Raw genomic sequence first — 25,956 nt, 5'->3', positions numbered from 1 at the left:
TTGTTGTTTATTTAGTTGTATTTAGTTTCAATAACTTTTCTTTATAATGCAATAAAATCTGGCGAGCAGCTATTTAAACGATCGAACACTTCGTTTGTTTATTTGTGGCTTGAAGTTAGGCTCGCAGAAAATGACGTTCATGGGTTAAATTTAGTAGGAACAACACAACCTGTGACGTAGGCTATATTATACCCAATTGCACTTATTTAGCTTCATGTTAAGCGTCGTACTTCAGGAGCTTACGCAAAACTCGCAATTTTTGTATAAAGATACACACATAAATTATTTATTTTATTGTATATATACAAAATACATACAATATACAATGTAGATTATTTGTTGCCCTTCCCGGTTACTCAACTTTATTAAATTAAGCAAAACACGTTTTTTGTAGTTCATCCCATCAGAATTGAGATTAACTGTATTCAGCATCCTTGGCATGATGCTACTGCTCGCGGTCAATTCAAGATAGTCCTCTAGGAATTTCTCTCTCCATTGGTCACACTATAGTTATGATAAATTTTGTTAGGTTGTGTTGAGTAATTCTTTCAGTAGTGTTAAAAAATTAGTTTTACATATAGCAATTATTTAGATTCATTTTGTTAAGTTTTCTTAAGTAATAATTTAAATAGCATTGAACAGCAAGTTATACTCTAAGTATTTATTTAAAATAATTTAGCATTTTTATAAAAATAAAAATTTTGTCTCGATTTAATTATATAGATTTATTTTTGATCCTTTCAAAAATAGCTATAGTAATTTCAAACATCAACATTATTGGGGCCGAGCATGGTCATAACAGTATTGGTGGTTGAGCATTTTTCGAGGCCGAAGAATATATATATTATATAGTTTTTATAAATTTTTTTTCCTATTATGGGTTTCGTTGGTTAAATTTTCCAATTAATATTATCAAAGTATTTATTTCATAGATGGCAGCACTGAAATATAATAAATTTCATATTTTTCCCAAATATATTTTTTAAGAATTATTTTATTTGATACACTTAGAGTATAACTTGCGAGCTTAGAGTATAACTATAAGAACAATTTTATTTTTTTCTTCTTAGCGAATTTTTGTTAACTGTCTATATATTTTTAAAGCATTTTTATTTTTTAGTGATATAGATTCATTATAAAGAATAATTTTTATCTTGGGATAATTATTCTTTATTTCGAAATATCACTATGCAAAGAAATGTATCCTGAAAAAGATCTTTACTTTTTTCATTATTTTTTTTTGTTTTACTTTATTTTCTAATTCAATTGTCTTTCTATATTAAATTATGAGCTTAAAATTAAGTTTGCTTATTAATTTTAAGACGTAGGAAGTCATTCTTTCACTGAGAGTCAATAATATTCAAGATTCCATTAATATTCAAGATTTTTAGCGGGTAATAATTTATAGAAATATACTCATTAAGAATATCCCAAAAGTTCCCTATAGTCTAAATGGCATCATATTTTTTAACAAATAGAAATATCCTAATTTCCCCGTTTGAATAATGTTTAATTAAGTTAAGGGTATTCTTGCAACCATTTCCCTTTCACAATCCCTACATAAATAGCTGGAGTCATCAAAAAAGCGTGGCTTTTTCCTATTTTCATGGCTAAGATAGATGCGTGCAAAATCGCCAATAAATGTCTATCACCGGCCATGTTGCCATTGAATATCGACATTCTCCGGATTTCAGTCATCGTTCACGGTAACATATATTTGGCAGACTTTAAATTACAACTAAAATTCAATACATAAAATTTCTCTGATGTCTCTTGAAAATAATTAAAACTGAAATCAAAGTACTCAAGCGAGGGAAGCAGCTAGACGGTGAAAATAATGAATGTATTGTTTAAAACTAATTAAGGTGTTGTTACGAATTAGGGTACTGGTTTAAGAATTAGAATGTTTAAATAAATTTGTGTTGGGCATTTTACATAGTTATCATTAAAGTTTATGTATTTTACAATATATAAACTTAAATGACAACTAAGTTTATTTAAATTGCGTCAATTGGGTATAATATGAAAAAAACACAACTACTTCGATTTAGTAGGAACAACATATGACGCAATGCTAAACGAATGGAATTTAGTTGTTGTTTATTTAGTTATTGTTATTAGTAGTTGTTGTTATTTGTTTTAGTTGTTGTTGTTTATTTAGTTGTTGTTGTTTATTTAGTTGTATTTAGTTTCAATAACTTTTCTTTATAATGCAATAAAACCTGGCGAGCAGCTATTTAAACGATCGAACACTTCGTTTGTTTATTTGTGGCTTGAAGTTAGGCTCGCAGAAAATGCCGTTCATGGGTTAAATTTAGTAGGAACAACACAACCTGTGACGTAGGCTATATTATACCCAATTACAATAATATCAACAGTACGCATTGCCAAATTTAATGAAGCGTCATCTGCATATGGGGATTTTCTACAGCTCCTCTAAATGAATAAGTACCTTTTCTCCATTAACTTTTGCTGTTTAGAAAATTGTTTTTTTTTCTTTCTATATTTAATTAATATATATTGCCAATAATTAAAAAAAGTATTGGTGTCAGCCATAATATGATGATTTTTTACTGTTCTCCTAAGCGCATAAGTATCTTTTTTCTATTAATTTTGCTCTTTAGTACATAGGCTATTTTTTTTCTATTAATACATATTACCAACGGTGATTAAATATCATTGGCATAAAAACAATACGGCGCTTTTCTACGGTTCCTCAAAACGATGCACCTTTACTACATAAATTAAGTACCTTTACTACATAAATTAAGCTTTTTAGCGTATAGCTTATTTTTTCATTTCATTATGCATCTCTTACTAAATTTAATTAAGCAATATTGGCGTCAATAATAACATGGCCATTTTTAACGTTTCTTCTAAGTAAATTGGCTCAATTTTCCCATTATTTTTACTTCTCAATACGTGACAATTTTTTTTTGTGACTAATTGAATTATTTAACTTGATAAAACATGTTTTAAGCGAATTAATGTAAAAAAAATAAATAAATATGTAGTCTCGATAACTTTAGAAATGCAAATTAGGTAGCGTAGTCTATCTTGCTACCACGTTAACGTAGCTCATTTGGATGCCTGTAAGGTAAGTAGTAAATCATGGCATTTTTCGATTCAGAAGCGAATCAGGTTCAACACACGCGCGTGACGTAGCTTACAAGTATCCAATTAAATCTGATTTAAATCACATGGTTAGGCACTTGCTTCATCTGAAATACCCAATTGAATTTATTTGATATAGTAAAAAAGATAACGAAATAAATAAATAAAATAAAAAATATGAAAGTACGTACAATAAACATTTTTTTCGATCAAATAAAGCTATAAGCTAGCAAATATCATTGATTTGAAAAAAAAAATAGAATAGTTTTTAACTAAATTTTAGACTATGGCTAATACTTAACTAAACAAAAAATTCCATTTCGATTTTCGCTATTTCTGCTCGAACGGCTCATATAGTAGAATGTTGTAATGTCTACAGAGACTTTCTCAACGCTTTTAACTACCAGCATGCCAAATTTCAACGCTCTTGGTCAGATAATGCTGAAGTCTGAAAAGGACAAACAAACAGACAGTCATTAATTTCATAGATATAATGTAATTTTATTGATTTTCTTGTGTTGTCGGGGAAGAAGGATGAGACAGAAATTGTTAAGTTCTATACATAGCTGTTGCCCACCAAATTCTAATTTTTATTTGTCTATGAATAAGACCGTCCTTTGAGTGTCCATTTCATGGCACGGTCAATAAATATTTCAAAACATGTTTCAATGTGGGGAATGGAAACTTTACCACGACAACGGGTCTTGCCATTTAACCTTCTTCTTGATCATTCAAAGATGTTAATGGTTGTTTACCAGCTCTAAAGTCCTTACGTGGCTCTCTGACACGTCAGTTGGAAATCAATTACAAAGTCAAGTTCCTTGTTACAAGGATCTGAAGAACGTTCTGGAATATTTCTACTGTGGCAATGCCTTCGATGCCTAATTCTTTCTGGATTGGTTTATAGAAGAAGGAGGAACCTATTTTTAAAACTGCTTAATGTGTTGCAATCTATCAAATTATACAGATGTTTTTTTTTAATACAGTCAGTGATTGAAGTGATTAAAAATTTCAAGAACAACAATGTGGTCAAAATTTCTAAATAATGCTACTTAATTATGGCGCTACGCTATCCCACGTTTGAATTTGAAATCCCATTAACTTATCTCTCTCTTATCGTGTTTACGAAAAAGTAAATTACTTCTTCTTACTTTAAATTCCAAGCACTGCTTTTAGGTACTTTATCGACGCTCTTAATAACGATAGATATGAATAACAGTAAGACAATTTAAGTTATCAAACATCCACAACTGACTGTTTGCTTATTTGTTGTTTGTTCATCACTCTTTTATATATAGATTCACGTTTTTATTACGATCTCGATAAAATTTGGCAAACTGGTAGGCCGGATCTATTCTAATTAAAATAAAAGTGCTTGAAACTGTTATTATCATTTTTTTAAAAATCTTATTACCATGTTTTCAAAACACCATAAAAATGGTATTTTAAATATTAAGCCTATTTAGGACCAAATTCTAATAAATAATAGATTATTAAACATTCGCTTAGTTTCATAGCTCGTTATAAATAATTAAAGAAATTTTAATTTATTCAGTATGTGTTTCAATTATGATGAACTTTGTAATGACTCGTAATAAATATACTGACAATAATTTTGGGATCAGAAACAAAAAAAAACGATAGATTATTTGGTTAAATGAGCTAAAGGAACTATAATTTTAATTTTCACATTTTAAAAACAAGTGGTCTTTTTTTTCTGAGGTTTATTAACTTGAAAACGCTTCTTAGTAGAAAAATCTTGAAAAAAAATTTTATATCCTAATAATGACAGCTATTCTCAGAAACAAAAGTTACATTTTGAAATTATTTTTAGTTATTCTGATATTATAAGTTTTTATAAATGGTTAATTACTTCTTTGACAAAAAAAACCTGTAATGATTATCTTTCAAGCCTTAATTGTGAAAAACATGGGACATTTAAATTTTCTTATAAGCTAGAGGCTAATTACCTTTTTACAAGTAATTTATTTAACTTATTTATGCTTAGAATTTATTATTAAGGATGGTTCTAAAACTCATAAAAATTTTACAATAATTATTATTTTTTTCCATTTATTTTAATAAAAGGCAGCACACGTCAGTTGGACTATGTAGTTTTTTCTCAATTTCAAATCTAACAAAAAACAAATGTTTTTTTTTTAATTGAAATAAATAATAGTAATATGATATTTCTCTCCTTCATTATCTTGACAATTAGTAATTAATTTTGGTCGTGAACATTTTGTCGCTGTGTTCATAAGCAAAATATGATTCTAGAAATCATAACTAGAGTTTGAACTTGGGTTGTCTTTCTCAAAACTCTACTACTCCACATTTCAAAAATGATACATAAAATAATTTATTTTACGTACATCTCATACATTATTCATTTATTTAATTAATATAATGCAAACAAAAATACATTCGTTTTTGGAAAATACAGCCGCTATCTTAAAGTATATTTACTAAAATACCGAATTTTTCGCAGTCTAGCATTTCTTTTTGTGTTTGGAGCATTTTTTAATTTGCGAAACTTTCTAGGATTAAATTTATTTTAGTACTGGGTTATTGAGAAGAATGTAATTCTTGTTATCATAGTTGAACAATGAGCTTGGGTCGCAAAACAATCTTTAGGTGTATGTGATAAAAGTTTTTTTAGCATTCCAAACTTCAAAAATAGATGTGTAAAACTCATTTTACGTAAGTATCATTCACTATTTTTTTTATTTGAACTTACTTCAAACAAAGATGCTCTCTTTTAAAGAAAACAGTTGAAATCTTAAAAGTTTTTACTCCAAAATGGTATATTAAGTTAAATTGCGTCTTTTTTCTGCACTTAAAAATTGTGGTGTAATTTCTCTCCGAATTAAATTTTGAACAATTGAAAAAATTGAATGAACGGAACACTTTATTCCAGGTTGACACTAAATCAAGCTTTCATACACGACTTAAAAAGGTGTAATTAAAATCTAAACACCTATAATAGAATAAAATTTTGCTAATTTCTTTCTCACTTGAACAAAACGAGACTTATTTTCTCTTTCGAAAATCTTGCTTGCCGGCCCGTATTTTTTTTATCGCCAGAAGTAATGCAATCTAAAGTTAGTCGTTGTTTGTGAATGAATGGGATTTGATTGATTGATTTGTTGAATGATTTGTATGTATGCATGTTTTTAAATGTGCAATAATGGTAGTTGCATTTTATTTTTTACGTCTAAGTGAGCCGTGTTAAGTGATTTCAACGTGTATAATTTTAACAGATTCAGCTCTGTTTAGTCTTGTTCGAGTTTCTCGTGTGCTACACATAAGTTTGATTAGCAAATATATCTTATTTTTATGAATTAAGGAAAATATCGTAATTAGACTATTATCACTATCACACAGTCCAGTCCCATTTATGTAACCACCTGTCAAAAGCTAGAATAACCACCTTTGTCAGAGCGGATTGCTGCGAGACGTGCAGGAAGAGAGTCAATTAGGTTTCTGAAGGTGTTCACTGGATGTTGAGCCATGCCAACTCCAGTGCCGTGGCCAGCTGCGCGAGATTACATGGCGCGAATAACCCGATCGAGGTGGTCCCACAGATATTCGATTGGGTTTAAATCCGGTGAGTTTGCTAGCTAGGGGAGTACGGTATACTCATCCTGGTGCTATTCGAACCACGCACATACACTGCGAGCTGTATGACACCTCGCATTGTTCTGCTGGTATATGCCTTCATTCTGAGGAAAAATCATTCGCATGTAGGGGTGGACTTGGTCCGCAAGAACAGATGCGTTCTTGCGCTGATCCATCACGTCTTCCACAATGATGAGTGAACCCAGTGAATGCCAGGAAAGTATTCTCCAATCCATAATGCTCTCTCCTCCAGCCTGGATCTTTCCGGCAATCATTGCAAGGTGTTTGCTTTCAAACCTTTCACGCCGTATACGCCAAAGTTCATCTGTCCGATGGGGCGTAAAACGTGATTCATCGGAAAAAGCCACATGTCACCACTCTGTAGACGTCCAGTTGCGGTTCTGGCGTGCAAATTACAGTCTTCGTCGGAGATGAACAGCTGTCAGCATAAGTGCATTAACCAGGCGTCTCTGCGGAGACCCATGCGCAGCAACGTTCGCTGAACAATTGTTGAGGATACACTCGTGGTAGCCCCTTGGTTCATCTGGGCTGTCAGTTGCTCAACAGCTGCACGTCTATTCGCCGGAACGCATCTCCGTAGCCTTCGCTCGCCTCTGTCATCTATAGCCCGAGGTGCACCACATGTGCAATGCCGCTTATTTTGGATAGTGCCATTTTGCCATGCACGGTATACTTTTACCACGGCGGCACGCGAACAGTCCACAAAATTAGCAGTTTCCGAAATGCTTCTATCCTTGGCCCTAAAGCCAATAATCATACCCTTTTGGACGTCGGATAAATCTCTACGTTTCTGCATTGCGTCAACGATTGAAATGCTTTCCGAAGCCCTAGGACATCCTATATATACACTCCACTGTAATGTGGTGCCACCTACCTTCTGTGATTGGTTATTTCACGTTGACGTCGAAAGTAGGTGGTGGTCACATTAATGTGACATGACTGTGTATTTTTCTTTTCAAAATTCTTGTGGTTATCATTTGCTTAGTATAGTTGCTATATGAATCTTTTCGTTGTCTAAAATTTGTTTTTACTCTAAAATATTATTGAACTTTCGAATAATAAGTGACACAAAGGAATTTAGAAGTATCTAAAAAAAATTACGAACATCGTTTAAAAGTTTCTCTTTGCACTGAAAAAAAGCAAAACACAAAATCATTTGCAAAAAAATCTTGCAAGCAGAGGTGCATCGAACCCCACTTAGTACAAAAAAATAATAAGAAATCCGTAAAAATAAACTAACTTCCAAGAAAACAACTTGCACAGACTTTTGTCGAAAATATATATTTTATTATTCAGTATTTAATTTCCATCAACCAGTATAATTTAAAAGGTGCTTGCAAGCAGCAAGTAGAAGTGGTCTCGATGAGTTATTATCACATAACAGTATAATAAATTTTTATTAAAAATAAAAAATCAGAAATAAGTTTCTTAAATAATAGCATTGAAGTGTAATGAAGAGTTTTGCTAATTTATAAATTTCGAGAAACTAGTAAAGGAGCTTTTTTGAATTAAAATTTTTATTTATAATTGTAACTTTGCTTTATTTTGCTAAACTGATAAAATAGTTGTCTGAAATATGATAACAAAAACCTATCATTCATTACAGATAATCTTTATTTTGCTTATTTTTCAACAGTTAATGTTTAAAATATTTATTTTTTGAATTAATTATTTAATACTGTAACATATATTTTTGTAGATAAGCTCAGTTTTTTCCAATTTCATATAAAATTATTTAATTAAGTGACTAGCATATAGGTTTGTTTCACAATCGTCGTAAAACTTTATAATTGTTAAGGTGCTTCTACAATTTAAGAAATACGTATTAAGTCGTATATTAATCAATTTCAGGAAAACGTTAATTGCTTAGTTATCAAATCACTTAAAAATTTAATTAATCAGATTATACATCGATTATTATTTTTCAAATTTCTATTACAAAACACGTCATTTAAACAATTTTTTTAACGAATTTAATAAATAATTTTTATCTGCATCAAAATTAATCGAGTCACCAAGTATCTTTGTTTGTATATCTGAAGCCAAGGCGAATATAAATATTATTTCCTATCGTATCAAACTGAATTCCTTTATTCGAATAGCAATGCACTGTTGTTATGTTCTTAGAGCAAAATAATACCATGACTGTGATATACAGTATATTATATCTGCTTCAAAAATATACAGATAAAATATCACAAGCAGAAATTGACAGTCTAGTGTTGCTTAAGATGCCATTTCTTTCTCGTAGTCTTTTGGACTTCTAACAGTTGCTTTGTAGTAGATTTCTTTGGACCTTATCCAGCTGTAGGAGTTGTCAAACAAGAGTATATCTGAAAGCGTTATATAAAAAAGCATTAAACGAATTTTGAATAAATTAATTTTTAAAATTATACAATTCTATTTGACATGATTGTTGACATGATGGGTGATTCTATTTAAACATGACATTTTGGACTAAAAAATTTCTTCAAATTTAAAGTCTTCAAACTAATCTAAAATTTTTTTTGTATGCTTCTTTAGTTACATTTATTAATATCTCACAGACAGCAGTGTAGTTTATTGACATTTACTCGAGAAAAAAAGTAAAATAGAAATTCACCAAATCTTGAATGCCAGGAAAATGACATATTGGCTTAGAAGTTTAAAAAACAGTCATTTTAAGTTAATAGTGAGTAACTCAACTTAAGCCTTTATGTTAGATGGACCATAAATTGCTTAAATTAATTCTTTTTATCCACTGTAGAAAGAATACAATTTTTTTTTGTTGCTGATATGTACAGAATAAAATTGTGTATAATAATCAATCATTAAATAAATAAATAACTTTGATTACATCCAACCATGTTACAATTATACTTAAGTTTGGTATTTGGTTAATATTTGCTTTCCTCCTTACAGTAATATCAGTTAAAAAAAATTCTGGTAAACCTTCAATGTCCTGGAATTCATAAGCCAGGAAAATGACAGCCAGGATAATGACAAATTCGCCATTTTATAGCACAGAACTCGACTTTAATTTAATATTTTGGCCTAAGACGTCTACATTCTGCAGAAAACAAAGGATTTCTTAAAATAACTCAGATAAATCTATGTTTTTTATGTTATTAATGATTTCAAGAAGCCAGGAAAATTACAACACAAAAACCTACTCATCTTGAAAAATTTTTTGAAATAGATTTTGAACCGGAACGTTGGTTCTTTATTCATGCAACAAGACATGTTCATATAGGAGGGCATCTAATCAATCTATTAACATAAGATATTGATTGCTGGCTCTATCTATTTTGGTTATAAACCACTAAATAAAAGTAGCCAGGAAAATGACAGATTTTCTTGGGACAAACAAATTGTTGACAGAAAAAACTATAAATAATTCCGTCCTTGTAAATAAATCCTTGTAAATAATTCCGTCTGCGTATTTTCTAGAAATGCTTACACCGGTTTTGAAGCTAGTTATTATTGGAAACATTGCTTGGGACATGCTAGGAAAATGACATCCTGAAGATCAATTAAATTATTTAACTATACAAAACAGTCAATGCTAGTGCATAGTCATTTTAAAATGCTAACAGCAATGCTATTTATTAATTTTTTTTAAAAAAAGTTCTTTTAGTATTATAGTATTAGATCTTGGAGCAAGGGACAGTGAATTGTCATATTTCGTGAGAATCACCCATATATGGTATTTAAACCATTTAAATGGTAATTTTTCCGTTCATATGATAACAGTTTACCAGAAATTCTGGTTTTCAAATTTATAGTTCTTATTATCATGCATTTAACAAAATATACAAAAGTAAAAATTAAATTTAACAGAATAAATGTTTTGTTTAACGTGTTCTAAGGTATCATATAAAATTATCAAATTTTACCACATTTACAAAATTTAATCACACGTTATAAAACCAAATTACAGTGTTGATTTTCCGAAATCATTACCAAGGTGTTTCAGTAAAAATTTCTCAGAGTTTAGGTGTTCCCATAGGACCAGAAACACCGTAAATTTTACCATATTCTTAGAGCTTTGACCATTAATTTTTCTTGGTGTAATCTGTGAAAAATAACATTTTTGATTGAAATATTTTGAGAATAATATCATAATTATACGAAAAATCTATTGTGGAATTCTTTATTTTATGTTTCAATTTCTGGTTCATCCAATTTGCGTATATTATGTAACTTTTCATAGGAAATTCCACAGTTTAAAGTGATGTTGAAACACGTAAAACCTTAAAGTCTAACAGTTTTAGAAAATTATAAATTAAATAATTAAAAATAATAAACAATTACATAAAAACAGTTTTTTGCATAGAGTTTTCTTTGAATAAACCAGTCTCATTATGTGCATTTTTAATTGCTTTATAAATCAAGAAATATAACAGAGTACAGAAATTTATTATAAATTATTGTGTTCGCAGTACGTAAATTTATCATTGAAGTTCGTAAAGTTCCAAAAAGCTCGCCGGTTTAAGTTATTTTAAAACATATTTTACAGATCAAGGTTAGCTTGCCTGAACATTTCGACACTAAAAGTTCTAAAACCGAGAAAAAGAGTGTTTTCGAATTTGATTTCGTAATTTAAATTATCACCAGTACGAATTTATTAGTATATTTAAGATACACCCTTTGAACTTCTTGTAAAAATGCATCTGAGAACGTTAAAAGGTGTGCATTACATAAAAATGTCATTCAAGGAATAATTTGAAAATATTTGTAATTTCATTTCCATGTTTTGGAAATGATCACGCTTTTGATCAAATATCGCCATTATCTGCATGCTATATATATCCATGCTGCATATCCATGCCATATATATCCATGCTGCATTTACCATATTGTTTTATATTTATATTTTTCAACATTATTATTGAAGTGTAGACCATATGCTGCTGTTAATTTTTGAGAAAGTTTGAAAAAAAAATAAATAAAATTCATACATTATAGTAAGTTATTTAATCTAAGGTTTCGAGTGGAAGTTAATGAAGTAACAAAAAAGACCACTTCATTTTTATCCGCCATTTTCTATTTAGAAATGTAGAAACTAAGGGCAAAAAACTGCTTTTTCAGAGTGAATAAAATACTATAAGCCACGTTACTGTTAATAGAAACAACTTTATATCTAACTTTAACCCTCTTGCTGCTTATGCACGATTACTTCTTTGCATCAAATTCCTTTAGTGCAAATAGAATGGTTAAGTAAGATTTTGTCTCGATTCTTGTTTTGTAATTGATCATGCTAAACTTCATTTCTAATAAATGCATTTGCATATTTTTATTAATGTAAACATTTTACCTTAGCCTTTCATAAGATAAATCAAAATTTAATTTAGAATATTCAAAAGTTTTCTTTTGGATGATTATTCTACAATTTTCCTTTTCCGTCAAACTTATCTTTGTTTTCTAATTCTATATTGAATAAGAAAAATTACTTTAATTTTTTTTAATTTCTACTTTAAAGTACATGTACAGTGAGCGAAATAAGTCACACTGAATAAGTTTTGATCTAATAATAAGATTTACCCGTTATAGAACTATCATTATAAAGGTTCAAAGGGGTGGCCTTGAATATATCAGTTAATTAAAGTAGATGATATTTAAGTTACTTGCAAAATCAGACGCAAAAACGTACTTTTGAAATATTCGAATTTCAAAATTCGATTTCTTAGGAATGCCGGATTTCGTTCAAATTTTATATTATTCCATTTAAAATTGCATTCTTCTAAATTGATGTAAGGGATTGTATGCATCATAATTCAAAAGTTTGTTGACTATTATTAAATAAAATAATAAAAAATAATGAATATTTTTTCTAAAAGTTATAGCTTGCTTGGAATTACTTTTGGATAAACAAGTTTTATAATTGTGAGGAAAAAGTTATCAAATCGCTTAAAAAGTCCACGAGATATGAAGAAACACATAAAAAGTGAAATTAGCATTAAGGGGTTCAAACTTTGGACCGCTCTCTTGACCAAACTATCGGAACCACATTTTCCAGATTGTGCTTGTGCCCTACTCTCTGAAGGTTAAAAAATTCCACCGAAAAAAGCATGTTCATTAAGAGAGAGAGTAAGTTTTTGTGACTGATTTCGTAACTAAAATTATTGTCTGCATTAATTAATTAGCATATTTGAGATCAATCTGAGAACCATTAAGATTGAGTCCTGGAACGTAAAGATCTGATCATTAGATCAATAGTTATTAAGCGTGATCCGTTTATTTTCCTGCGCACTGGACATTTGAAATATGTAAAAGAACTGCGCAATTTTTAAACTTATTTTAATAAAGAAAAGTTATCAAACAGTTAGAGTGTTGAACCAATACTATTCAAACGATGATTTTAATAATGTCATAAATTATGAGGATTAAGAATTACATACATGTTTCTGGATTATCGCAATTTCATAAACAATCGCGTTAAACAGTTGCGTACACATTCCTGGATTATCGTAATACCATAATTTATTGAGATTAAGAATTACGTACATGTTTCTGGATTATTGCAATATCATAAGTAATTAGGATAAACGGCTCAGCGTATACGTTCCTGGATTATCGCAATGTCTTAAATAATTTGGATAAGTAGTTACATGCATGTTCTTGGATTATCGCAATTTCATAAACATTTGGGACAAATAGTTACATACATGTTCCTGGTTTATCGCACTTTAACATTCCTGTTTCTGAAAAGTTTTCGGCGTCTAAACGCTGCAGGGAAACTATCTCGATTATTTTTTCTTTGTCTTCTGCTTCGAGTTCCTTAAAAAACAGTCCAAAGCCAATGTCTCTTGTCTTTGTTTCGAACTCCCATTCTATCACAGAATTAGCTTCTTTACAATTAAGTTCAATTTCTGAAAAAGCTGCTCTTGGAATGATAAGTTTCTTCGCTTCCTTGCACTTGGCTAATGTGTCTTTTGCTTTGTTCACATGAAATTTAGATGGTATCTGACCTCCATGCCTTATCTAAAAGAAAACCAATCTTTTATAATCATAAGTTTTTTTGTTTAACTTCAAGTTACTTTACTTTCTTTTTTTAAAAAAAAGTATGTTATGTTAGAAAATAATAGAAGCAACGAAATATAAGAAAATGGATAAATATGACTACCGAAACTGACGTCTTCAGGGGGTACCAGCTCCGGAAGACATGAAAGCAAAACCTTTTCTATCGAGAGAGCAAGACAAAAGTCTAAAATTTCTCTCTCTGTACCCTAAAGGTTTTGCCAAAGCCCAGGAAAATAATATAATACATAATATAAAATATAAGCATTTTTTCATTGTAAAACATAAAGATTCACACATTTTTTTCTTCATATTTCATTGTTTCTATTGTTTCAATTTCTTTCTGATTCACTGCTGTTTAGCACGCTTTTCCATTGGAAATATTATTTTTAAATGTTTTTAAAAATTTGAATACTTTTATTAATTACGTTTGAAAAGTTACCGCCAGAAAATAACGAGTGAAAGTGCAAGTACTTGAAGTTAAAAAATATGAGTAGAAAATAAAAAGTATATTATTTAAAAATTTAAAAGTAATAAATATAAAAAATAGTACTTTTGCACTTTTAGATTTTTTGATGAACAAAATAATTTTACTAATTTTGCTCATCATCCTACCATTAAAAGAATTTTTATAGCAGCATAATATCAATGGGATAATAAAATATATTTTGAATCAATGCTACAATATAGACAACATAAATAAAATAATTTTTTAAAACTCAATGAAAAAATGATCTATTTTTATTCAGCAAATGAAAATCCAGTAAAAGTTCATCAATGCTTAATGAATTTATAAGATGTTCATAAATAATATTTTGAAAACAATCTGGTTGTAATAAGCATACTTAATTGAAATTTGTTTAATAGTTGTTAACAAGACTCTGAGGCTCTGTTAATCAACAAAAATTTGTCAGTAAAAGTTTTTTAATCTATTTCTTATCCCATATTGTATAAAATTGCGGATCAAACTACGGTTAAAATTACCGTAATTTGATTCACAAGGTTCAAATTACGGTAATTTATTTAAAAATTGCGGTATTATTTTAATGATCCAAAATCGAAATTAGAATAAAAAAAGGTTTTTTCGAGAAAATACGTTTTAATGTCATTTCTACTAATAAATTAATAAATTCGAGGTCATTCTCGCCGATCATGCTACGTGAAACTGTGATCGTTAGACAAAAAAGTTATTAAAGTTTTGGCGCACTGTACATAGAACATTTGTAGGTGATATGGTAATATACTGCTCAACAACTCTTTTTTATCTCTTGTTAGTCAGAAAATGGTAAAAATTTTGATTGACGATTAATTCGAATCTGAAATAAAATGGCGATAAATTTATTTACCAGCAGTCAGAAAATGATTGAAATTTAGATTTTCAAGTAGCACTAACCTGCAGTTAAAATGCGATTGTTTTAAACTTTCAGAAATTTTACAGGTGATAAATTACTTTTGATGACAAAATTGCTATAAATTCTGCTTGCGATAGTCAGAAAGTGACTGAAACTTGTATTATTATCAAGTATAGAGCTCTAGTAGAAATTTGAGTGCGCTACCTGTTTGGGAAAAGGTTGAAATTTTGATTGTAAAATATCACCATCTCCCTCACGTGAGTAAGATAGTAAAAGTGTAGCAATATTAAAATTTAAGTTTCTTTATATGGTAAAAAATCCAGTAAAGCTTTAAATGATCAACCTTCGTTCGGCGAAACTCTTCAGCTTCAACCCTTATATTATACAGGAATTGCTTTCTATTAGCGATTATCTAGGTCAGCGATACTAAATTTTTTCACCGGTAAAACCTTAAATGACCAACCTTCGCTCTGCGGAACCCTTCAGCTTCAACCCTTATGTTATGCAGGAATTGCTTATCACCCTTATATTATACAGGAATTGCTTAATACCGTTATATTATACAGGAATTGCTATTAGCGATTATCTAGGTCAGCGATTCTAAATTTTTTCACCAGTGAAACCTTAAATGATCAACCTTTGTCCGTCGGACCCCTGACGCAATAAATTAAGTTCATTTGCAGTTGTGGATATAAAAACCACAGAAAGACTACCAATTTTTAAAAACTGAAGACAATTGGGAATTTTTTTTAACGGATAAAAGACTACATATTATTAGATGTAAGACTACATATTATTTTAAAAATCTTTAACAAGAGGAATGTAATTTTTTCATTGTTTTATCACTAATAATCTTAAATTAGATTTTATGTCCGACGTTTGTATTCACAGTCCCAGAGTTGAATCTAGTCCAGATATGAATTTGTTTTTTGTAGTACATGCATAAACTGAAAGTAAACAAAGCAAGTCGAATCATGGTTTTCTTTGAAATGAACCCTAAAAAGAACTTAAATAAACATTGAAAATGGTTACTAAGGAAACTCGTTTTTTTACTAACGAATTTGGTTACTTCTTTTTGATTTGAAGATCGCAAGGGGAAAATTACGACAATAAATGCTAGTCCTTCCAGTATTTTATTCAATGCAATAATTTTTTTTTCCAAAAATACTTGACATGTCTTGTCTGTTGGCAATTTAGTTTAATTTCGTTAAAACATCTAAATTGTTAAGTAAAAAATTGGTTCGATCTAAATATAATTATAGGCTTCCAAAATGTTTTAAAAAAAGTCTCCTAATCCTTGGAACTCTTTGAACTCTTTAACAGAGGTATAGGGTTTCGCTGAAGACCACTTGGGGATAGCTGATCTAAACATTTTTTCCTGCTACATCTTTGAGTAAGAAGGATAACTTCAATATTGACTTACGAATGATTTGCAGAGAGGATCACCGTCTGGATCAGTTTTTTCCCCACCCAAAAACGCTGGCAAATCTGAGGCGTCCATGATTTTGAGCAATGCGGGTTGGTATTCCTCTGAAAAATATCCATTGATTTTATGATTTTTTTTTATTAACAAACTTTTTCATAAAATGTGATTACATAAGTTGGAAAAATGTATAGTCGGATGCTTTTTGGTTTAATGTTCTTTATGAGTCTACTCATTGTAAATGAAATAGATGTCTCAAGGTTACGCGATTTTCCCACTTCTCATACTTTTCTCCTCCGCGTTACCATGGTTTCTGCAGATTTTGCTTTATCTCCCTATTTTTCGGTAGGCAGTTAGAAAGAGCCCTAGTGGGAGAGTAAAGGTTTCCGAATCTGTGGTGGGAAATTGCATAATACAAAGGGTGATATAACAAGAAAACAGCATTTAACCGCATCCCTTCATCAAAAAATTTCTTTGTTTTATTATTAGCTATTGTAGATGGAAAAATTCAGTTTTTAAATATTTCATAACAATAATAATAAAACTAGTTTATTAAGATTTTTATATACTTTGTATTCGTAATATCAGTCTCATAAAAATTGCAACATAAGTCACAAGAGCCTTTTCTGTATTTGCCCCTTTCTAAGTGCTAATTCATGTATTTGAATGTTTCCTGTTAATTTGAAGTTTTTATAAAATAAATCTAAAATAAGCTCCATCTCATTATTACGCATATAACAAGGAAAATTTCTAAGTAAAAATGTGTTTTACTATGTATCGTCATTTTATATTTTTATTCCAAATTAAACATTTATAATTTTCTTCCTTTTTGATGTGTTTAATAATATTATTGACAAACACCCCATATAGTTTTTCTTAAAAAATTATTAAATAATTATCAAAGGAAAAAGGGTAAAAAATAATAAAATATATCAAAATGTAACATCAGTTACCACGGAACTAACCTAATAAGGGAGAGAGGAAAAATTTGAAGAGTGCGGAAATCGCGTAACCCTGAGAGTATAATAATCAAAAAATGAGGTTTATACAACTTACCTGGTGATCCATATATTTGTATCCTATTCAGAATTGATGCTGCCAAAACGGTTTTGATGAAGTTAAAGCAAATGGCGAAATAACTTGGAACTACATGGAAATAGAATAAATGGTTAGCATCATTTAAGCTTATTCGTTTAATTTTAGAGAGAATTATCAATAGTTACAATTTGAATACTCAGGAAGCTTTTGAACTTTTGTTTACAATGATTAGCATGATTAGCATGATTTAAGCTTACTCGTATAATTTAGGTATTAAGTTTCAACAATTACAATTTGAATATAAAAGAAACTTTTGTTTCCAAAGAACAATAAAGGTTGTAAAATTTACTGCTCAGGAGAATTGAAAGTTGGAACATTCAGAAAGTTAACTTTTAAACGAACAGTTTTTTTTTACATTTATATTTATACGACTAACCATCAAGTTAAATGTTCTTGTAAAAGGGGATGTATTTTGTGCGGTTTAACTTTTTTAATGGTATCTTGTGATAGCCAGAATAAAAAATAATAGTGTGAAAATTTCATGAGAAAAATTAATAATATCTAATATAAAAGTAAGAAAAGTTTTGTAAATGGTCAAATATCTCGAGAAATATACATCGAATTGAAAAGTGGAACTAGGAGCATCCAATATTTTTTTAAAGCTCTCTAATGACACCATAGTCGATCTTCCACCCCTACTTTCTTGGGTGTGGCGGGGAAAACTTTTTGTTCTGTTTTTTTTTTAAAATGGTGGTAAATCGAGACAAAACACATTGGAAATAAAAAACTAAAAAAAAAAACTAAAATTGTTTTGACATTTTGTTTCAATATAATTAAATTAATCTGCACGCCTCTTGAAAAAAAGAAATATGATGGTTAACTCCTCTTGATTTTTCTGAAAATGAACTTCATTAATCCGAATATGAACCCAATTTTTCCTCATCACCAATTGTTTTCTGGGAAACCCTCCCGATAATCTCCTATCCATGAATTTGATATGAAGATATGTAAAGAATTATTTTTACCCTTAAAACTTTTTATAAGGGCTACAGAGGGGAAAAATTTAAAAAAATTGCATTTAAGTATATGACGTTTTTGAAATTCAGTTTCTCAGGAACTATTCGACCAATTTTTGCACAAATTATGAGTTTTGCTATGTAAAATTACATTCTTTAGAATGATGCAAAAATTGTGTACCTTACAAGTGAAACTTTCCTCATCATTCTTAAATAAAAAAAATTGAAAATAATAAATGTTCTTCTAAAAGGTAATTTAGCATTATTAAATGTTTTTTTTTTCCGCATGGAATTATCTTTGGATAAACTAATTTTATAACTGCGTGTAATTTTTTTTTAACTCGCTTAAAAAGTTCAGGAGATATAGCGAAATGCTCAAAAAGTTAAATTAACATTAAGGAGTCCAAACTTTGGAACGTTCTTCTGACCAAACTATAAGGACCATATTTCCCAGGTTGCGGCTACCCCCTACATTTTGTACGTTAAAAATCCGAATCCGTCGAAAAAAAGGTATGTTTATTCATAGAAAGTACGTTTTATTCAGAGAAAGTACATACGAAAGTGCGGTATCTTATTTCGTAACTTGAAATATCGTCTGCACTTTTTAATTAGCATATTTGAGGTCACCCTCTCTAGCTGAGTCCTAGAACGTGAAAATCAGATCATTAGAGAAAAAGTTATTCAGAGTGGTTTTATTTTTACGCACTGTACAACACGTATTTTAGCATTTGAATAAATAGGTTTAATAAATGGGACCTTAAGAAACTATATCTTGAAAATAGTTGAAATTGAAATCAATATATTTCCTTTCGTGGGAAGTTGCGTAACAGCTGCTACATTATAATAACTTAAGCATATGTTGATTCTTAAAATTCGCTACTAAAAACTTTCGATTAATATAATATTTCATTTAAATTTCTATACTGAAATACGAATAAGCAAGCGAAAATCGCTTTAAACGGTTTAAAAAAACGTTTTATCCTTGAAACATATATCCTTTTAACATTTTATCCCTGAAAATTAAAAAAAAAATTATTCCATCATCAATAAAATCAATATCAATAAAATCCAGCTTCTCACTGGAAGCGCATCGCTAGAGATAAAATCATTGCGGACTGGAATGCTGAATTTCTTGCTTCGCCTCGGTCGCTTTGGACGAAAAGGTTCTTTCCATCCATTTTTCACCGTTTGCAATGTAAATTCTTTGCAACTGATTTTAAATTGACCCAAATTTTAACAAACCATGGAAATTTTAAGAGATATTTATTTCGTTTCCATCTGCAGACCAGTGGAATTTGTGCTTGTGGTGATGCTGAACATATTCTTCTTCACTGTAGTCTGTATGCGAGTGCCCGAATGAATTTAAAGACTGATTTGAGACGTCTTTCTATTTGTTGGCCACCTGTCTTATCAGAACTAGTTAAAAGTATTGAAAGTCTTGCGGCCTTGCGGAATTTTGTTTTTAATGTAAATTTGTACATTTTTCTCTTTTTGTTTTCTACTTACAACTGTAAGCCTCATGCTGTACTTTGTGGTGCATGAGGAGTTTTAAGTCGTTTAAATAAAAAAAAATAAAAAAAATAATAAAAAAATAAAATGAAATAAAATATCAATAAAAAATCATGAATGAAATTTTAAGCTACGTTTACAAAACTAAAGTTACTGGTATGTAAGCATCAATTACCCCATTTAAATACTTTATGTTCCCACCAAGTTATTTTTTTCAGGAAACTAATTAATTTTAATTGTCTTAATAGCAAAAAATACGTATAGCCTCTCATATATGTATATATATAAACACAAATAATAATAATAAAATAGTATAAAATTGAAAACTATTAATGGGAAAAAACCAAAAGTCTTCCTCAGGACTCATCTTTTGATATAATTTAATGAGATATTTCTGAATAAAGATCAATCATCCTAAGATAAATACTATTCTTTATAATGTATCGATATCGCTAAAAACTTTACTTGAAAAAGAGTATGAAATAAAATAAAGCAGAAACAAAACTTACCGACTTCTCGCAAAATAAAGTGAGGTTTAGGTTTAAAAGTAAAATACACTAATTTAACAATTAACAAATTTTGCAAAGAAAAATTATAGACAAATGAAAAAGGGGAAATAATAGGTAAAAAAATATTGTTTTATTTTTATTTTGTGTATATATATANTATATATATATATATATATATATATATATATATATATATATATATATATATATATATATATATATATATATATATATATATATATATATATATATATATATATATATATATATATATATATATATATATATATATATATATATATATATATATATATATATATATATATATATATATATATATATATATATATATATATATATATATATATATATATATATATATATATATATATATATATATATATATATATATATATATATATATATATATATATATATATATATATATATATATATATATATATATATATATATATATATATATATATATATATATATATATATATATATATATATATATATATATATATATATATATATATATATATATATATATATATATATATATATATATATATATATATATATATATATATATATATATATATATATATATATATATATATATATATATATATATATATATATATATATATATATATATATATATATATATATATATATATATATATATATATATATATATATATATATATATATATATATATATATATATATATATATATATATATATATATATATATATATATATATATATATATATATATATATATATATATATATATATATATATATATATATATATATATATATATATATATATATATATATATATATATATATATATATATATATATATATATATATATATATATATATATATATATATATATATATATATATATATATATATATATATATATATATATATATATATATATATATATATATATATATATATATATATATATATATATATATATATATATATATATATATATATATATATATATATATATATATATATATATATATATATATATATATATATATATATATATATATATATATATATATATATATATATATATATATATATATATATATATATATATATATATATATATATATATATATATATATATATATATATATATATATATATATATATATATATATATATATATATATATATATATATATATATATATATATATATATATATATATATATATATATATATATATATATATATATATATATATATATATATATATATATATATATATATATATATATATATATATATATATATATATATATATATATATATATATATATATATATATATATATATATATATATATATATATATATATATATATATATATATATATATGTTTTCCACAAAGTTTGCTTTCTATTCGTTGGTTAATTAATATTTAGCAATAAGTATTTAACATTTTTGAGGTCTCTTCCCCAGGGCTCCCCTGGTACCCTTAAGATTGACACTTAGTGCATGAAAATCCGATCAGTAAAACATGAAATACTCAGGGCGATATCTCTTTTTTTATGCACTGTGCTACGGTTTAACACGTTTTTTTACGTGGTTATTCGAAGCTCTTTCTCAAAAGAAAATTTAAAAAAAAGCCTCAGTGACTTGCATTTGAAGTAAAACTGCAATTTCAAACAATAAATAACATCTTAGCATGAAGAATCATCTGGGCTTTAGAAAGGACAAACAACTTAAATATTTAAAAAGTTATTAGAAGATATTATTGTTAGGAATCGCAAAGTTGGCAACATTTTACCACCTAGATGATAATTAACAAAATCAGAACCTCATTCTCAGCTTTTGCAAATTTTTATGTCCTTAAATAAGATGATAGATATTTGGAGTAAGTTTTTAAATGGTTAAAAAATTTAGAACTTAAACTTCTTTTCATTTTCACGAAACAGCGCGGCCTTCCCCGTATTGACACTTTGTACCACTTTCAGAATAAGCATAGACAGCGCTGGCCTTATAGAGGCTAAACTTGAACTAATTGTCATGAGTAACTGTTGCAAACTCGCAGAAGGTATAAAAATAGCATATTATTCTCAAAAAAGGTTAATAGTGTGAAAATAGCATATTATTCTCATTCATCATATGATATGTCGACGGATCCTTCAAAAAAACAGTATTAAAGGGAAGAAATGATTTAATTACATGCTTACCATTTATCACAACAATTTGTTTCAGCCTTTCAGGATAATTATCTTGATACAACTTTGCCATATTCATTAACTCCGATATAACTGTAAAATAAGAACAATTAGTAAAAAAAAAGCGTTTTAAATTTTAAGATTATTTAAAGACATTAAAATGTATTAGGTAAATTACTTCTTATAAATATACACTGCTCCCAATATAAAATTTAAGTTATTGTATGTTTAGTAAGCTTTAAATTTAGTTATTGTATTGCATTGGTTAAGTTTAGGTTAAGTTTTTCTGAGCTAAGGAAAAAATATTTCGTCAAAATCAAATTTCGACCTATCAGCGCATGAAACTTTGACATTAGCCGTTAACTGTGTCAGAAAATAGGTAGGTTACCTACTGATCCACTTATTTTTGACAACACTAAACGAGTATGAACGAAATGTTAAGAATGCATACAGAAATTGAATATTTTTAGTGAAATTTCAGCGAAATTTAAAATTATTAAATAAAATAAAATGCGATAGAATGAAATAAGATAAAATCAAATCTTGCAGTTCCTGAAAAATTACAAATTTTAATAGTTACTGTAAGCAAGTTTAATTATTGATAGTGATGCGAAGTTGTCATTACTTAGCTAAAAGCATGCAGGGAAAGCTCTATAGGGAAAATTACAGGGAAAGTTCTACAGGGAAAGTTCTATCGTATTTTAAAGAAAATATTTGAATTCATTTATAAAAATATGTGTTTAGTATTAATCAATTATATATGCTCCGTTATTTGTTACAATCTGTTGCCATCTTTCAGGTAACCTATGAATTCCTGTTTTGTAAAAGAGGAACACACAGAGGAAGCACTTTTTTTTCGGGAAATCGAAGGGTGATAGTTAATAAATACGTAACAGAGAGAATTGTCAATCATAAATAAAATAACAATTAGATGTCATAAAAGAGCTAGAAAATTGCAAATAAATTTTAGAGCAAGGAAAAAGGAATTATTGAAGCCAGCAAAAACTTTTAGAAACTTTCAAACCATGTTGAACCTTTAATTTTAATTTTTGCCAATTAAACATACATGCTAATGTTTTAAAACCCCTTCTGTAAAATAATACAAAATGTAGCTCACGTTTAATTAAAATGTCAAATGCAGATTCAGTGAAAATAAAATATAAATCTAGTAATAAATTTAGCTTTTAATTTAATTATAAAATTTAAATTCCAACTTTTTTTCTCTATGTAGATATTCACATTCATAAAATCAAATGTTCTCAGAACGCACGTGGTTTCAACCACTAGTGGGTATTGTATCTTGAACTCAGTTTTCCAACTGTAGTTCTTTTCCTGGCATTTGGCGGAAAATGTTACGATTCTATGATTTTTTGAGCCAAATTTATATCTTTCCTATCCTACTGTGAAATGATTGTAAGATACGATTTCCAACAGATCAAGCATTACTGGTAGCGGCCCGTGGACGAGCTGGTGATTTACTTACATCAGCCTGCGAAGGGTCCGAGGTGTTGGTCCTTCTTAAACTCCTCTACAATAAATTACTCGATATCGTGCACAATCGTTGGACGCCATCCCCTGTTGTGTCACAACAACCAGAAATAAGACGTGAGTTGTACCAAACAATTTATTTAAACATTCACACGAAAATCACAAAATATTACCCAAAGAAATATCTCTTCTCAGAAAAAAACTCTCTTTCTCAACTACACAAAAAAAAAGAACATCACTTCTTGAGTGTATCTCTCAAGCAACATCATTTTAGCATTACCTCTCGAGGAATTGATGCTTTTAGCTAGTCTAACTCCTCCCTTCCACAGAGTTTTCTTTGCAAAAGTAGGAAATGGCAAAAGGAACATACATAAAATTTTGTCAAAACTGATCTATATAGGCTGACATAAAACTGTTTTGTTTATCTGTATATAGGAAAATAAAAGTTAACATCAGGCTCAACTTGATGTGCCCAAATGACTAAGTTAGTCGGCTCAAACTATCAGCATTGATATGCATAGTTCCAGGTTTATGTATAACGTCGAAGTTCAAATGCTGCAAGGATAAGGCCCATCGTAATAGTCGGGAATTGATTCCAGTGTTTTGTTTAAGCTATACTAAAGGATTATGATCTGTTTGAATTATAAATTTGTGAGGACCATCTATGTAGCACTTTAACTTCTTGACAGCAAATATAATTGCCAAACATTCTTTTTCTACGGTACTGTACCAACTTTCAGCTTCACTGAATTTTCTACATAAATATAGTATGGGATGTTCTTCTCCTCTATCATTGATTTGCGATAATACTACACCCATTCCAAGGTTTGAGGCATCACACTGTACTATAAAGGGTTTATCAAAATCAGGACTGTACAGAACGGGGCTCTCAGATAACTTCAATTTCAGGGTTATGAAAGCCTTTTGACATTCGTCATTCCAAAGTATAGACTCCTTCTTAGATTTTCCAACCCGTTGGCACAAATCACATGTTTTAACAAAGTCTTCAATATCTCGGTAACAATTTGGCCATTAAAAATTTTTTGCCATCGCATCCTTCGTTTTGGTAGCTCCTAGATGAGATACAACATTTTCATGCCATCATGAGAAGGTTCATCTGCTGAAACCTAAATTTTTCTGGTACCATTAATAGCCTCCTTTTTTCACCACTTCTATCTTTCTTCATAAAATATAAAATTTCATTATAAATCTCGTACTTATTCTGTGACAAAGGAGAGTCACGAATCTTTTCAAAAATAATTTTAAACTCTTCACTTTCTCTTTGGGATTCTTGGAAATTTTGTGGCGAAATATTTAACAGTTCGATACCAATAAATTCTTTATTACAAGGTAATATCTTTTCAGTGAGTAAGTCATCGCTTTTCGCCGTTTGATCAGAAGTAACGATGTGTTCATTGGAATCGGCTATACCGAGCTGTACATTATCTTTATTTTCTACTTCCCTCCTTTCATTCATTTTTTCTTGTTTTCGAGTCATTACAGCACTTATCATTGGGACTTCAAACGAATTTTCCAATAGAGCAGCCGTTTTGTTACCCAATAAATAATACCCTTTATCAAGAGAATCACCTAATACAGCTGCCTTAGTAACCACTTTTCCTAACTTACAGTTTAATTCAACT

At 28.5% G+C, this 25,956-nt stretch overlaps 1 protein-coding gene across 1 annotated transcript; it reads right to left on the bottom strand.

The window, feature by feature from the left end:
• Positions 1-8,018: 8,018 nt before the first annotated feature.
• Positions 8,019-22,918, bottom strand: LOC139426000 (retinal-binding protein-like; the record flags this gene model as incomplete). The annotated part of the gene is given in 5 exon segments (XM_071183197.1): positions 8,019-9,086; positions 13,401-13,716; positions 16,528-16,634; positions 17,584-17,673; positions 22,838-22,918. Coding segments are annotated over 5 exon segments (701 nt in total), but the record flags the coding sequence as incomplete, so codon positions are not given.
• Positions 22,919-25,956: the final 3,038 nt, after the last annotated feature.

The sequence above is a fragment of the Parasteatoda tepidariorum genome, chromosome 7 (assembly GCF_043381705.1).
Source record: "Parasteatoda tepidariorum isolate YZ-2023 chromosome 7, CAS_Ptep_4.0, whole genome shotgun sequence".
In the NCBI taxonomy this organism is placed as follows: Eukaryota; Metazoa; Arthropoda; class Arachnida; order Araneae; family Theridiidae; genus Parasteatoda; species Parasteatoda tepidariorum.
The sequence above is the reverse complement of the archived record's forward strand: the minus strand, read 5'-3'. Positions and strand labels throughout refer to the sequence as shown.